General features: G+C 42.3%; 1 protein-coding gene across 6 annotated transcripts in view; it reads left to right on the top strand.

The window, feature by feature from the left end:
* The window catches only part of NARS2 (asparaginyl-tRNA synthetase 2, mitochondrial), a 149,435-nt gene that overhangs the window by 107,477 nt on the left and 26,685 nt on the right, over positions 1-15,273 (top strand). For 3 of the 6 annotated variants that reach the window (XM_062196781.1, XM_062196777.1, XM_062196776.1), the window contains 3 exons: positions 6,461-6,559; positions 6,658-6,695; positions 14,449-14,548. In XM_062196781.1, coding sequence (XP_062052765.1) covers positions 6,461-6,559; positions 6,658-6,695; positions 14,449-14,548 — 237 coding nt within the window. The remainder of the gene's footprint in view (positions 1-6,460; positions 6,560-6,657; positions 6,696-14,448; positions 14,549-15,273) is intronic. The other 3 variants (XM_062196779.1, XM_062196778.1, XM_062196780.1) reach the window with 2 other exon arrangements.

Below are 15,273 nucleotides of genomic sequence, written 5' to 3'. Positions count from 1 at the left end.
ACACTGACCGTGGCGGCCATTTGGGGGGTGAACCAATGGAGGGAGGACCTTTCTCTCTGTCTCTCTCTAAAAAATAAATAAAAATTTTTAAAAAATGAAAAGCAAAAGCAAATCAGGGACAAAGGGAAACTTAATTGGAGGCTGTGGACGTATAAAGATATAAAATCAGCCCTAGAGTTGGATGGACCAGGATTTGATTGTTAGTTCTATTGCTCCCTTGCTTTATGACCTTAGACAAAGGACTTAATTTCTTTGGTCCTCAATTTCCTTATCTGTAAAGTGAAAATGATAATTTCTCTAGGTATGTTGAGAGAATTGGGCAAATAATACATATATAGACAGCACAGTGAAATGCATTTAGTAAGTACTAAAATTATTAACTTATTATGAATTCTTTATATAATAACTTTTGGTTGCTGTTTAGATGTGTAATTATGGGATATATATTCAATAATTTCTATCAGTTCTCCTTTCTATGTATTTATCTTTCTATTCTTATTTACCCAATAAATTACCCAATTCTGTTTAAAATATAAATACTGGGGCTAGCTCTGTTGCGCAGCAGGTTAAAGCTGCAACCTGCAGCACCAGCATCACATATGGGTGCTGGTTTGAATCCTGGCTGCTCCGTTTCCAATACAGCTTCCTACCAATGCTCCTGGGAAAGCAGCAGAGGATGGCCCAAGTGTTTAGGCCCCTGTACCCACGTGGGAGACCCAAAAGAAGCTTCTTACTCCTGGCTTCAGCCTGGCTCAGGCCCAGCCATTACAGCCATTTGGGTAGTGAACCAGGAGATAAAAGACTTCTCTCTCTGTTTCTCCCTCTCTCTCTGTAACTCTACCTTTCAAATAAATAAAATAAACCTTTAAAAAATAAAATATAAATACAATATATTCCACAATTCAAATAGATTCATGATATTGCCCTGTCTTAGGTTGAACTTTCTAGTAAACAGACTCTAAGGCAGAGATTTTTGGACAGAGGTGTTTTTAGGAAAAATTCTCAAGAACAGCTCCTAGGCCAGTGCTGCGGCTCACTAGGCTAATCCTCCGCCTGCGGTGCCAGCACTCCGGGTTCTAGTCCCAGTTGGGCTGCTGGATTCTGTCCTGGTTGCCCCTCTTCCAGGCCAGCTCTCTGCTATGGCCCGGGAGTGCAGTGGAGGATGGCCCAAGTGCTTGGGTCCTGCACCCCATGGGAGACCAGGAGGAAGCACCTGGCTCCTGGCTTCGGATCGGTGCAGCACGCTGGCCGTAGCGGCCATTTGGGGGGTGAACCAAGGGAAGGAAGACCTTTCTCTTTCTCTCTCTCTCTCTCTCTCTCTCTCTCTCTCTCACTGTCTAACTCTGCCTGTCAAAAAAAAAAACAAAAAACAAAACACAGCTCCTGAAAGGAAAGGAAGAAAGTAGCATTGGGCAGAGGAAAATAAATTGAACTGTGCTGCATTTACAGAGGTCATAGCCTATTCTGTGGAGAACTTTGGAGCTGGAGTGGTCCTTCACAGCTGTCCCATATAAAGACAAAGGGGTAGTGCTCGTTTTGGCAGCACATAGACTACACACAAAGGGATAGATCTTTGTGCCTCCCCACATCAGCCAGTCATTGGACATGGCTGGTTTCTGAAAGGGATATGACCCAAAGCAAGGCAGCATTTGTGAGTTGACAGTGTCCAAAGACAGACTCAAAAATCATCAGCAGTTAACATTCCCAAGTTCCCAGATACAGCAGTTGGCCCTAAAGGAGCATTCCCTCCACACGCTGTAGTATCCACTTTCATCCCCTCTTAACACTTCCTACTGATCTAGGTTGGTGTTCCCTATGGGACATTTTTCTTATCCCTACTTGGGAGAGAACAAAGGTGGGAAGAGTGAATGCTACCTGCATGTAGTGAGAGGAAACATAAAACATCCTACAGCGCCCAGCACTCCCCCAACCCCCTCCATGTGCACACAATACACACACATACACACAAAGAATTATCTGGCGCCAAACACCAGCAGTGCGACTGTTAAATAACCCTGTTCTGCACTGTAGGGATTCCAGATCTGAGCCTCCCTGAGCGTCATTATATTCCTTAAGCAGCTTTCACTTGAGCTCACTGTGTAGACAGTGAGGAAGTGAGAGTATTGTAAGGAGTGAAACCTGTCTCCATTGCCCAATGTAGGTACCAAAGGGAAAAGTTACAAAGACAATGCATACTTTAGAGTTTACTAAACATTTTAAGTCTTTGCTCTGTAATTTATTTTGTGATGTGGTTGCAAAATAAATTTTATTTCCTCAGCTATATTAGTAAGAACATTGAGTAATAGATAATATAAGCTGCAGATCTTTTTAGTAAGTTGTGAGCAGGAATCAGTTGCAGATTTTAGCTTTGTACCTATTCAACAGGTCCATGAAATTCTTTTATTCTCCTGTAAATATGATAAGTGGGCCATTTCAGATCTAATGTTAATGTTTGAAATGAATCATTTCTTTATGTCATTCACTCTTTTTCTTCCATTCATTCTCTTTGTTAATATTTCTAGATACCCTAGTTGATAGATTTTTAGGTTAATTTATTAAGCACTGGTTACTTATTTATTTTTTGAGGCTTACTTATTTGAGAGGCATACTGACAGAGGGAGAGAGAGACAGAAAGAGATCTTCTTCCATTGGTTCACTCCCCAAATGGCCATGATGATCAACACTGTGTCAGACATGAAGCCAAGAGCCAGGAACACTGTCAAGGTCTCCCATGTGGGTGGCCGTGGTCCAAGTAGTTGGCCATCTTCCACTGCCTTCCCCAGGTGCATTAGCAGGGCACTAGATCAGAAGCAGAGCAGCCAGGACTCAAACTTGTACTTTGATATGGGATGTCAGCATCACAGAATACAGCTTAAACCACTGAGCCACAGTGCTGGCCCCAAGCACTGATTGTTAAAACCCAGGAATAAGAGGAACCAGACCAACACAGAGAATAATTTTCTAAAATCTGTTTTTGTGAATTTTGCCCATTTTAAATGTTTATTTATTTTCATCTACTGGAAAGGCAGAGATTTCGTGTTCACTGGTTCATTTCCCAAAGGCTGGCAATAGCCCAGGTCTCTGACTAGAAATAGGAGCTTTCTTCCAGAAGTTCTGCTTCCTGTACTGCTGAAACAATTCAGCATTTCACCTCCAAATCAAAACCAGGAGACAAAGGAAGGAAAATAGAACTGTGAAGTTCATCTTCATTAGTTTTTTAGTTCCAGGTGACCGTTCCCCCGTCTGCCTGCTTAGACAGAAAAGTTGTGGTTAACTCAACTTCATCTTGGCCAGCTAGAAAGATAAAACGGCTTAAGTGTTAATATTTCTATTTTTCACTCCGGAAAGTTGTTACAAGTTGGACAGTTCATTACATAGTTACACAGGTCTTAATGCTGACCTCCATGAAGCTAATAATGAATAGGCGCTTAAGTAAGAATGTTTACGTTTTTGTGAAAGGGATTTGCTACTTGAGTTCTTATTTACTTGATTCTCCACGGGTGGTCCTCAAGGCATGCACTATTGAATGATTTAGTTCAGTGGAATATAAACTTTTTTTCCTAAAGACAAAAGAAAACATTGTTCCCGCCCCTAAAAGTAATCTCCCACTTCTCTTTTTTCCCTTTTGTAAATTATTCTGTGGAATTACCTTGGTGAAGTGTATTCTCAAATAGTGAATCAAGGGTGGGTATTGTGACGCAGTGTGTTAAGCTGCCCCTTGGGACATCTGCATCCCATGTCATAGTGCTGGTTTGAGCCTTGACTACTTCATTGCCAGTCCAGTTTCCTACTAATGCATTCTGGGAAAGAAGTGGATGATAGCCCAGGTACTTGAGTCCCTGCTACCCAGGTAGAGTTCTGGGCTCCTGGCTTCAGCCTGGTTCAGTGCTGGCTAGGCTGTTTGCAGGCATTTTGGGAATAAGCCAGTGTATGAAAGATCTCTCTCTCCCTCTCTCCTTCTCTCTCTGTCATTCTGCTTTTCAAATCAAATAAATCAATCTTTTTAAAAATTACTGAATCAGAGTTTGTAACAAAGGATTTTTCCTACTCATAAGCTATAAGCACTTGGGTATCCCTGTTAAGTTGTTTTGCAATTTTAAACCATCTTAGGGTTGTGCTGACCCTTCAGTTAAGTTTCTCTTTTCTTCCAGTATATTTATAGCATGTAGTCTGAAAGTCAAGGTTAGGAAAGCCAGTGATTGTTTTTCTTCAAATGGAAATTTACTGCTTATAAAAGATAGCAATTGAACAACCGCAGTGGTCAAAGTTTCTGTCTTACAGAGAGCTGTATTGTGTCACTCGGTAATACAGGCATCCAGCCTCCCTGATCTTTTTCCTCCTAGCATGTGTCTGCTCTGCTCAGTGACTGAGGTACATAACCCTTCATAACTCATTCATTTACTTAGTAATTCCTTTATCTCAGCGCCGGACTGAAGGTGATTGAGGCTTCAGGTAAAGGATCCTCAGTCTTCCTTCTCCTTCCACCAAGTTATTCCTTACTACAGTGACCTTGTCCCCTGGCCTCCTCTAGTTTTCTGTTTTCCTTTCCTTTCTTCCACTGGTTTAGAATGCATACATTCTGTTTCTGTAATTGTAGTGGTGTACTTTACACTTTTTACATGAAATCCGAAGTTGAACATTTCTCTCCTAATGTAGAATACAAGGCCCTGAGAAAGCTCTTCTTTAATTCTACTTATTTCCTTCAGATTTGTCTTGACTGTTGCCTCGTCTTTTTATTCTAACTTTTTTCCCCACTCCTCAGATTAATTGTGATGACTCTTCTACATTGCCAGTGCCTTGTACCCACATGCATATCAGTTTCTTTCATTATATTAGATTGACAAGTTGGAAGCATGCGACCATAGTAACAGAAGGTAAGAGAATTAACTAGGAATGCAGTGCAACTTAGCAAGACATCTACAGTAAATGCTACTGAATTGTCGCTTGGTATTGAAGTACTGTCTTATATCTAATCATGTTAAATTAATTTAGGAGCTATTTCTACCCTCGCTGTGTTTCCAGCCTGCATAGGGTGTTCCAGTGATGCATTAGAGGGAAGAAAGATCCTAGCCTTTGAAGAAACCTGCCCTTTTTATAAATGATGTGTCTTTGTGAATACATTAGGAGGGTATGGTATGATCTCATTGGTTTTCATTTAAAAGATTTTACAGCAGGTTAAGCCTCTGCTTACAATGCCAGCATCCCATAATGGAGCTTCAGTTCAAGTACCAGCTGTTCTACTTCCAATCCAGCTTCCTGCTAATGCCCCTGACAAAGCAGCAAATGATGGCCCAAGAATTTGGGCTCCTCCTACCTACATGAGAGGTCTGGATGGACTTCTAGGCTCCTGACTTCAGCCTGGCTCAGCCCTGGCTGTTGTAGCCATTTGGGGAGTGAACCAGCAGATACAAGATCGATCTCTCTATCTCCTTTTCTCCCTGTAACTCTGCCTTTCAAATAAATAAGTCTTAAAGACTAGGGTGGGAAATATATCTAAAATCTTTTTTAAAAAGATTTACTTATTTATTTGAAAGGCAAAGTGACAGAAGAAGAGAGAGAGAACCATTGGTTCACTTCCCAGTGACCACAGCAACCAGGACTGGGCCAGGCCAAATCAAGGAACCTGGAACTCCATCCAAGTCTCCCACATGCATGGAGGGGCCCAAGCACTTGAGCCATCTTCTGCTGCTTTCAGAGGCACATTTGCAGGGAGCTGGATTGGAAATAGAGCAGCTGGGATGCGAACTGGTGCTCATATGGGATGCTGGCATCACAGGTGGTTGCTTAACCCGCTGAGCCACATTGCCAGCCCCTCCAGTTACTGTTTCTTATATGATCAAGTTAATTTCTCATGAATTTTCTATGGACACCCCTGTTAGAATGAAATATTATATAATGATTTGTGTTAAATGCTTCGTGTTACTTTTACTTTATGCTTTAGCATACATTCATATTTAGAGGCGTCATTTTGCTCAGATTTAAAGTTTATTTTCATTTTCCAGTGACTGCATAAATCACCTTTCAAAATGTTCTTCCTCTTGACAACTACTAACATTTGTTGTATGCTTCTCCAAGTCAGGTACTAAGCTAAGTCTTACGCGTGGATTGTCTCATTTAATTCTGACAACAAACCTGTAAACTAGGTATTATTATTGTCCTGATTCTGTAAGTGAGTTTGTTGAAATTTAGAGTCATCTGCTGGTTAAATCTGTTCACTTGACATCTCGTCTCAGGACCACTATTACAACTATTAACATAAAAATTCAAACTTTTTTTTTTATTCCTTTATGAGACGTTGAGATGCCTGGGAAACTGAATGCATTTGCTATAGTACATTCAGGGGTTAAGAGACCCAAGGGTTTAGTTGCTAAAACCTGGAGGCCTGACCTTCTGGAGCCCTGGATAGGTTTTATATCTGGAGTCACTTCCTAACCAGACAGTTCTCTGGTATTTCTCTTAGATTATGGAGGACCTCTTTAAGTCTACAACAATGATGGTGCTCTCAAACTGTCCTGAAGATGTTGAACTCTGTCACAAATTCTTAGCACCTGGCCAAAAGGTAATTAGTTTTGTGGATAAAGCCCAATGCCACTATTCTTGAAATATGTTAATTACATGCAGTGAATATAATTTTGTTTTTTGTGTTTTCTCACCAAGGACAGATTAGAACATATGCTAAAAAACAACTTCTTAATGTAAGTAGATGTTATGCTTTCTCTGAACTGTGCTTATACTTTATCATTGTATTTATCACATAGTATTTTATTTTTTGTTTATATGTCCTCAGATCTGAGGCAAGATCCATGTTCTGGTTATTTTATATATAGCTCTTATGTTTGTTTCCTGACTGACAGTGTGACATGAATGATTGAATTACTAAATCATAGCAAGATAAGTGAACATAGTATTTATTAACTGTGTTACTACAATTCAGACATACACAGTTGTTCCTCAGTATCCATGGGGGATTTGTTCCAGAGCCTCCCACAGGTACCAATATCCATGCAGGCTCAAGACATTTCTTTTGAAAGGCAGAGTTTCAGAGAGAGAAGGATCTCCCACCTGCTAGTTCAAACCCCAGATGGCTGCAACAGCCAGGTCTGGGCCAGGCCAAAGCCAGGAGCCTCATGTGAAATGACAGGAACCAGAAGTCACCGGTGTGCCATATGGGATGCCAGCACTGTAGGCAACAGTTTTACCCACTATGCCACAATGCTGGCCCCCTCAATACTTTTATAAGGTACAGTATTTTTTTAAAGGTTTTTATTTATTTATTTGAAAGAGTTACACAGAGCGAGAAGGAGAGGCAGAGAGAGAGAGGTCTTCCATCCGATGGTTCACTCCCCAGTTGGCCGCAATGGCCGAAGCTGTGCTAATCCAAAGCCAGGAGCCAGGAGCTGTTTCCGGGTCTCCCACATGGGTGCAGGGGCCCAAGGACTTGGGCCATCTTCTACTGCTTTCCCAGGCCATAGCAGAGAGCTGGATCGGAAGTCGAGCAGCCAGGTCTAGAACCATCGCCCATATGGGATGCTGGTGCTTCAGGCCAGGGCTTTAACCTGCTGCACCACAGTGCCGGCCCCTATAAGATACAGTATTGAGGCTGGCACTATGGCATAATAGGCTGGGCCCTGGCCTGTGATACTAGCATCCCATATGGGTGCCAGTTAAAGTCCTGGCTGCTCCATTTCTGGCTCCCTGCAAATGTACCTGGGAAAACAGCAGAAGATAGCCCAGGTGGTTGGGCCCCTGCACTCGAATGGGAGACCTGGAGGAGGCTTCTGGCTCCTGGCTTCAGCCTGGCCCAGCTCTAGCCATTGTGGCCTTTTGGGGAGCAAACCAGTAGATGAAGATCTCTCTCTCTCTCTGTCTCACTCTCTTTGTCTGTAGCTCTGCCTCTCAAGTAAGTAAGTAAGGCAAAGTATTTGTATTTTACCTACATATGTCCTTCTGTATATTTTAAATAATTCCATGATTATTTATAATACCTAATGCTATATAAATCATTGTTGTAGTATATTGTTTAGGGAATTATGACAAAAATAAAAGTTGGTATGGGTTCAATACATATATAAACTCCAATCTGAGTTTGCTTGAAATCTAGATACAGAACCAGCAGAGGGCTGACAGTACTAACTTAAGTACTCAAAATTTGGCTTGTTTGAAAATGAACTTTAAAAAATATATACAGAGATAGTTGTAGCAGGACAAGAATGGGAATAGAAAACCAATTCAGGTGGCATAGTCTTCTAGGTGAGAGTCAGTGGAGGTCTGAACCATGTGTTAGTCAGGCTTCTCCAGAGAAATGAGATCAACAGAGTGTGTGGGTGTGGGGGGAGAGAGAGACTGAGAGGCATGGAAAGAGAGAGAGTGAAAGATTTTAAGGAATTAGCTCATGTGACTGTGGAGACTTGGTGAGTTCAGAATCTGACAGGATAGGCCAACAGGCCAGGGACTCAGAGAGGAGCTGCTGTTTAAGTTCAAAGGCAGTCTCCTGGCAGAATTCCCTCTTTCTTGGGGAGAAGTCAGCCTTTGTTCTAGTAAGACCTCCAACTGATTGGATACAACTCACCCACATGATGGGGGTAATGACTTAGTCAAAGTCCATTGATTTAAAAGCTAATCTTGCCCAAAAAACACATTCACAGAAACATTCAGAATTGTGTTTGACCAAATATCTAAGCACTATAGCCCAGCCATGTTGACGCATAAAATTAACCATCTCAAACCCCATATGGTGGCAGGAGAAATTGTCTTATTCAGGATATATGTTAGAGACAGGGAAAACAGGTCTTGCTAAGAAAAAGAGAAGAATCATGGGTGACTTCAAGCTTTTTGTGTCATACAGCTATCAAATGAGATTGCCCTGGGGCCAGTGCTGTGGCTCAGTGAGTTTAGATGCCACCTGCAGTGCCGGTATGCCATATGGGCACTGGCTCCAGTCCTGGCTGCTCTACTTCCAATCCAGCTCTCTGCTATGGCCTGGGAAAGCAGTAGAAGGTGGCCCAAGTGTTTGACCCAGAAGAAGCTCCTGGATCCTGGCTTTGGCCTGGCCTAGCCTTAGTCTAACCTGAGAAGTTGCAGCCTTTTAGGGAGTGAACCAGCCTATAGAAAATCTCTCTCTGTCTCTCTGTCTGTCTGTCTGTCTCTCAGCATTTCAAATAAATAAATAAATAAATCTTAAAAAAAATTAAAAACTGAGGTTGTCCTCCCTTGAGATTTGTATAACTGTAGAGTAGGGGATGGCTTTGGAGAGAGCTGGGGTGGTATCTGAACTTAGACATGTTATTGAGACACTTTTCAGACAACTAATTATAGATGCTGTTTAAGCAGATGAAAGAAAAGGATCTAGAGTTTACAGGAGAGTTCTCTGAACATGAGCATATTAATAAAATGTGTGATTAAGTAGGTAGGAAAGAAGTCATCGGAACCTCTGAGAGAATCTGTGCTGATGACAAAGCCAAGGATAAGAACTGAATTATCCAGCTCCTGTCTAATGGATGAGATCCAAGATGGGAAAAGGAATACCCATCATTTATTGAATATTTACTGTGAGTGAAACTGTGACAGACTTTACTTATACTAGTAAACATATAGCTACAGTTGATTTCATTGTCACAACCACAGCAGTTATTATTTCCATTTTACGAATGAAGGATTAATGCAAAGAGGTGAAGCAAGTGAAAATGAACCAGAGATTCAAATTCAAATTCAAATTCCATCTGATTTCAGAAGTTTTGTTTTTAGCCTCTGTGTGTAGTTGAAAGGTTTACTGGAATTACTGGTGGAGTGCTTACAGCTCCCCCACTGGCTTATGACTGTTACATATCACAGGGCTTGTCTGTACAATATTAAGATTGGGAGATGACCTCATGGGCTATAACAGTTCAGTCATTGCCATTATCATCACCCATTCTGCAGAATACAAATCATAATTACAGTTTAAATTTATGGGGAGAGTGATGTCAGCAAGATGATGAGTAGGAGGTCCTAGGCTTCACTCCCCGCACAGAAAGTCCGCCTAGCAACTATGCACAAACAACACCTTTGTGAAACCCCAGTACTTGGGAGTGCGTCTGAGACACCCACACATACTACACCACTGAAAACAACTGCATTGGGAAGAGGCGTGGTCTCACTGTGTCCACGCTGCCCCTCCTCTAAGTAGGTACAGTGCCACACAGAGAAGATTCCCCCTGGGCCTCTAGTTCCTACCATGGGAAAAGAGAGCTAAAGATAGACACTGAGCTTCCCTAGCATCCTAGAACACTTTCCAGGAGCCCTACTCTTGCTCACTCATGTTAAATCAAGGACAGACTGAGGTCAGATAAGAACAAAGAAGTCCCAGCCCATAGGTATTGGTATTAGCTCTGTGTTCCTGCCAGCAGTGGTGCCCAGAGATACCAGCCAGTGGCATAGCTCACTTACAAGGCCAAGCAGGTAACTCCCAGAAACTAAATTGGAAATTCTACCTACCATGAGTTCCTACTGGTCACATCCTATGCCCAGCCTCCAAGCCCACTCTGTGGCTAACCTCAGGCAGGCAGGCAGGCAAGCCTCAACTAGCTATGTCTTAGTATAGCCTCAATCCATCACCTGAGCAGTAGTTCCTCCTAAACCTGCAGCCAAGTTTACAGTGCTACACAGCTAAGAATACAGTTCTATTGGCCAGGCCCAGAACGCAGTCTGCAACCCTTCCCAAACAGGCAGTCACAGTCAGTGCCCAGCTAACAGCTCCACCTGAGTCTGAGGCAGGTGATCTCATAGACAGCATAGCCCAGTTGGTCGCCCTCCTCAGCCTGAGAGAAAAAGCATCCTAGGCTACCTAGATCCTCAACTGAAGTTCTGACTAGCTGTGGTTTGGCCCATCTAGAATCCCAGGCTAGCCTCTCTCTCTGTCTCTCCTCTCTCTGTGTAACTCCGACTTTCAAATAAATAAAATAAATCTTCAAAAAAAAATCAGAATTGGGCAATGATTGAATTTATGTTATCAAGCAGAAATATAGGTAAATTCAATTTTTTTTTTATTTGACGGATAGAGTTATAGACAGTGAGAGAGAGCGACAGAGAGAAAGGTCTTCCTTCTGTTGGTTCACTCCCCAAATGGCCACCACGGCCAGCGCTACACCGATCTGAAGCCAGGAGCCAGGTGCTTCTTCCTGGTCTCCCATGAGGGTGCAGGAGCCCAAGCACTTGGGCTATCCTCCACTGCCCTCCCGGGCCACAGCAGAGAGCTGGACTGGAAGAGGGGCAGCTGGGACTAGAACTCTGCACCCATGGGATGCCAGCGCCACAGGTGGAGGATTAACCGAGTGAGCCACGGCGCCAGCCCGGTAAATTCAATTATTTTTATTTCCTTTAAAATATTAAAGTTTTTGAAACATATTTACCTTCTTTATTTATTCTTCATTTATCTCTGATTTTTAGAAAAAGTATTCCTATCATCTCTCTAGCTTAGCAATTTTACTCTACTGGCTTTAGAGTGATGAATGTCCATCATTCAACAATGATAAGTTTGAAACATGAAGGCAGTTTGATGCTATAGTATGATGTCTTTTTTTCCTTTCTTCAGGTAGTACTTTAAAACATTTTCTGGAAAGAAGAAATATTGTGCTCTGTACATACCAAGAAAAAGTACTCAGTTGAGAAAGTTGATAAAGGACATTAAGGATACCCAATCTCAGACATTGTGGTACAGTGGGTTAAGCCTACTGCATACCACATTGGAGCGCAGCTATGGAACTACTCTGTTTCTAATCCAATTTCCTGCTAATACATCCTGAGATGGCTCAAGTGCTTGGACCCCTGCTGCCCATTTGGGAGACCCAGGTGGAGTTCCAGGCTCTTGATTTCAGCCTGACCCAGCCCTCACTATTGTGGGCATTTGGAGATATTTATATCGTCATTCATTCATATTCTCTTTCCCTTTTCTCTCTCTCTTTCTCTCCCCCCCCCCCACTTCAAGTAAATGAAAAAGACATTTGAGGGGGAAAAATATTTAGTGTCAAAACTGTAATTTCAAATTGGAAAGCTTTGCTTTAAATTAAGGTCTGTGGGGAGGAGAGCAGGAGATCTTCAGACATGAGAGTTGTTTTTCCTTAATGGAACAGTAGCATATAAATGGAACAAGATCATTCTGCTTCCCATTTGGACTGCTCTTGATAATTCTCAATGTAATTGGTAGATTATATCAAGTAATTGATGGAATAGAACAGTAGAATGTCTAAGCAGGAAAGAACTTTAGACAGAGTAGTCTGGTCTTAATTTTTTAATGCTTGTGTAACAGGTCACAGAAATAAATAGCATGCCTTCACTAAGTTGAAAGTGATTTACATAGCTAGTAAATGGTAAACGCAGAGAAAGAACCCGGAGTCTTTCATCTTTTCTGTTGACTGAACATATAAAACTCCATGTGTTTTAAGTATTGTCCCAGCAGTTCACAGCTAGGCTCTGTCATCAGCAGATCAGGGCTTATTTCTTTGGCAAGTTTCTGATCCTCTCTGAGCATCAATTTCCCTTCTCTGAAATGCTGATTTCTAGTGATTATTACTACAACTACTGCTACCAGTACCACTAATGCCACCACCATCAATACATCTAAAATTACCTGTGATTTAATACTAGATTTTATTGAATAGAATTTTCATCCTTAAAAAAAAAAAAACTATTAGACACTGAAAACATAGCTTTGTGGACTTTCTTCATCCTGTAATACACAACTATTTACAGTTAATTTTTGCAAATCTGAGCTTCATTTTTACTTATATGGATAGGTTTTTGGTAGTATTTTTTAAAAGATTTATTTATTTATTTGAAAGTCAGTTACACAGAGAGAAGAGGCAGAGAGATAGAGAAAGGTCTTCCGTCCGATGGTTCACTCCCTAGTTGGCTGCAATGGCCAGAGCTGCACCGATCTGAAGCCAGGAGCCAGGAGCTTTTTTGGGTCTCCCTATGTGGGTGCAGGGGCCCAAGGACTTGTGCCTCTTCTACTGCCTTCCCAGGCCATAGCAGAGAGCTGGATCAGAAGAGGAGCAGCCAGGTCCTGAACCGGCGCCCACATAGGATTCAGTACTGCAGGCCAGGGCTTTAACCCACTGCGCCACAGTGCTGCCTGCCCCCCTTTTTTTAAAGATTTATTTAGGGGCCGGTGCTGTGGTGCAGCGGGTTAAAGCCCTGGCCTGAAGCGCCGGCATCCCATGTGGGCGCCGGTTTGAGACCTGGCTGCTCCACTTCCAATCCAGCTCTCTGCTATGGCCCGGGAAAGCAGTGGAAGATGGTCCAAGTCCTTGGGCCCCTGCACCCACGTGGGAGACCTGGAGGAAGCTCCTGGCTTTGGATCGGCGCAGCTCCAGCTGTTGCGGCCATTGGGGGAGTGAACCACCGAATGGAAGACCTCTCTCTGTCTCTACCTCTCTCTGTAACTCTTTCAAATAAATAAAATAAAACAAAGAAAAACATCATAAAAAGATTTATTTATTTATTTGAAAGAGTTATACAGAGAGGAGAGGCAGAGAAAGAGGGAGAGGGGGAGGATTGGTAGTAACTTTTTAAAAAGATTTTTTGAAAGTCAGTTCCACAGAGGGACAGAGAAAGAGATCTTCTGTCCACTGGCCACTCCCCAGATGGCCCCAATGGCTAGGGCTAGGCCAGCCAAACCCAAGAGCCAAGAGCCTAGAGCCTCCTATAGGTCTCCCATGTGGGTAGCAGGGGCCCAGGCACTTGGGCCTTCCTCCACTGCCCTTCCCAGGCTACTGGGAAGGAGCTAGATTAGAAGTGGAGCAGCTAGAACACAAACCAGTGCCCATTCAGGATACAGGCATTGCAGGCATTGACCTCACCCACTATGCCACAATGCCAGCCCCTTAGTGGTTATTTTTTGAATTCAAGGTCCTTCAGAAAGTTTCTAGAATCTTTTAATCATTTAAAAACTGTTAGGGGCATTGTAGCACAGCAGGTTAAGGTTCCATGTGTGAAGCCAGTGTCCCATTTGATTCCCAGCTGCTCCATTTCCAATCTAGCTTACTGCTGATTTGCCTGAGAAAGCATTGGAGGATGGCGCAAGTGCTTGGTCCGCTGCACCCACATGTGCTCCTGTCTCACTCTCACTCTGCCTTTCAAGTAGATGAAAAGTAAACACTTTAAAAATGCTATTCTGTGGATATATTATTGTTATATATTGATACATATTTCAGATGTTTTCAGTCTTTTGCTATTACAAATCATGACTGCATATATCTATTTAATAGTATTACAAGTAAATCTTATATATTAAATTTGCACAGGGAAAAATGGAATTGTTGGGTTGTAGCTTTTAACTAGTATATATTTTGAAAGATACTGCCAGAGACATTGATCTCACAGACTGTAGGCTTTTTGTAGATTTAATGTCGACTAGCTAACTGCAGTCCTATTGTATTGATCTTTCTCTGCTTGTACTTTTATTTTCTTCAGAATTTCTTATACCGAAGCAGTGGAAATCTTAAAGAAAGCATCCCAGAATTTTACCTTCACCCCAGAGGTACTAATGTGTGTGGGCATGGGGGCTGAAAATGCAAGTATATTTCTTTTTTCTATTCACGAAGACTCCTTCAAAATAACCTTTTTTCTTTTAAACCAATGTATAATATTGCCTCATTTGTACATAGGTTTTGTTTCGTGGTTATAGGACATTGTTGAAATACTTAATTTGGAAGTAAAATTGTATCAAGGTTAGGAAGGTGAAAATCCTAAAAAAGAAGTGAATCCTAAAACATCCAAAAATGAATGGTAAAAGAACATTACTGTGTCCACAGCAGCAAAACAAATAACCAAGTTAAGAGATGGGCAGGGGCTGGTGCTGTAGCGTAGCGGGTAAAGCCATCGCCAGCAGTGGCAGCATCCCATATGGGCACCAGTTCGAGTCCTGGCTGCTCGACTTCCGATCCAGCTCCCTGCTATGGCCTGGGAAAGCAATGGAAGATAGCCCAAGTCCTTAGGCCCCTGCACCCACATGGGAGACCCAGAAGAAGCTCCTGGCTCTAGATTGGCACAGTTCCGGCCGTTGGGCCAATTAGGCGGTGAACCAGTGGTTGGAAAACCAATCTCTCCTCTCTCTCTCTCTCTGCTTAACTCTGACTTTCAAAGAAAAAAATAAATCTTAAAAAAATAGTCATTTAAAATAAAAAGAGAGATGGGCAAAGGACTTCAACAGACATTTTTCAAAAGAAGAAACCCAAATGGCCAACAGACACATGAAAAGGATCACTAGCTGTCAGGGAGATACAAATCAAAACCACT

This window comes from Lepus europaeus, chromosome 7 (assembly GCF_033115175.1).
Source record: "Lepus europaeus isolate LE1 chromosome 7, mLepTim1.pri, whole genome shotgun sequence".
Lineage (NCBI taxonomy): Eukaryota > Metazoa > Chordata > Mammalia > Lagomorpha > Leporidae > Lepus > Lepus europaeus.
The sequence above is the reverse complement of the archived record's forward strand: the minus strand, read 5'-3'. Positions and strand labels throughout refer to the sequence as shown.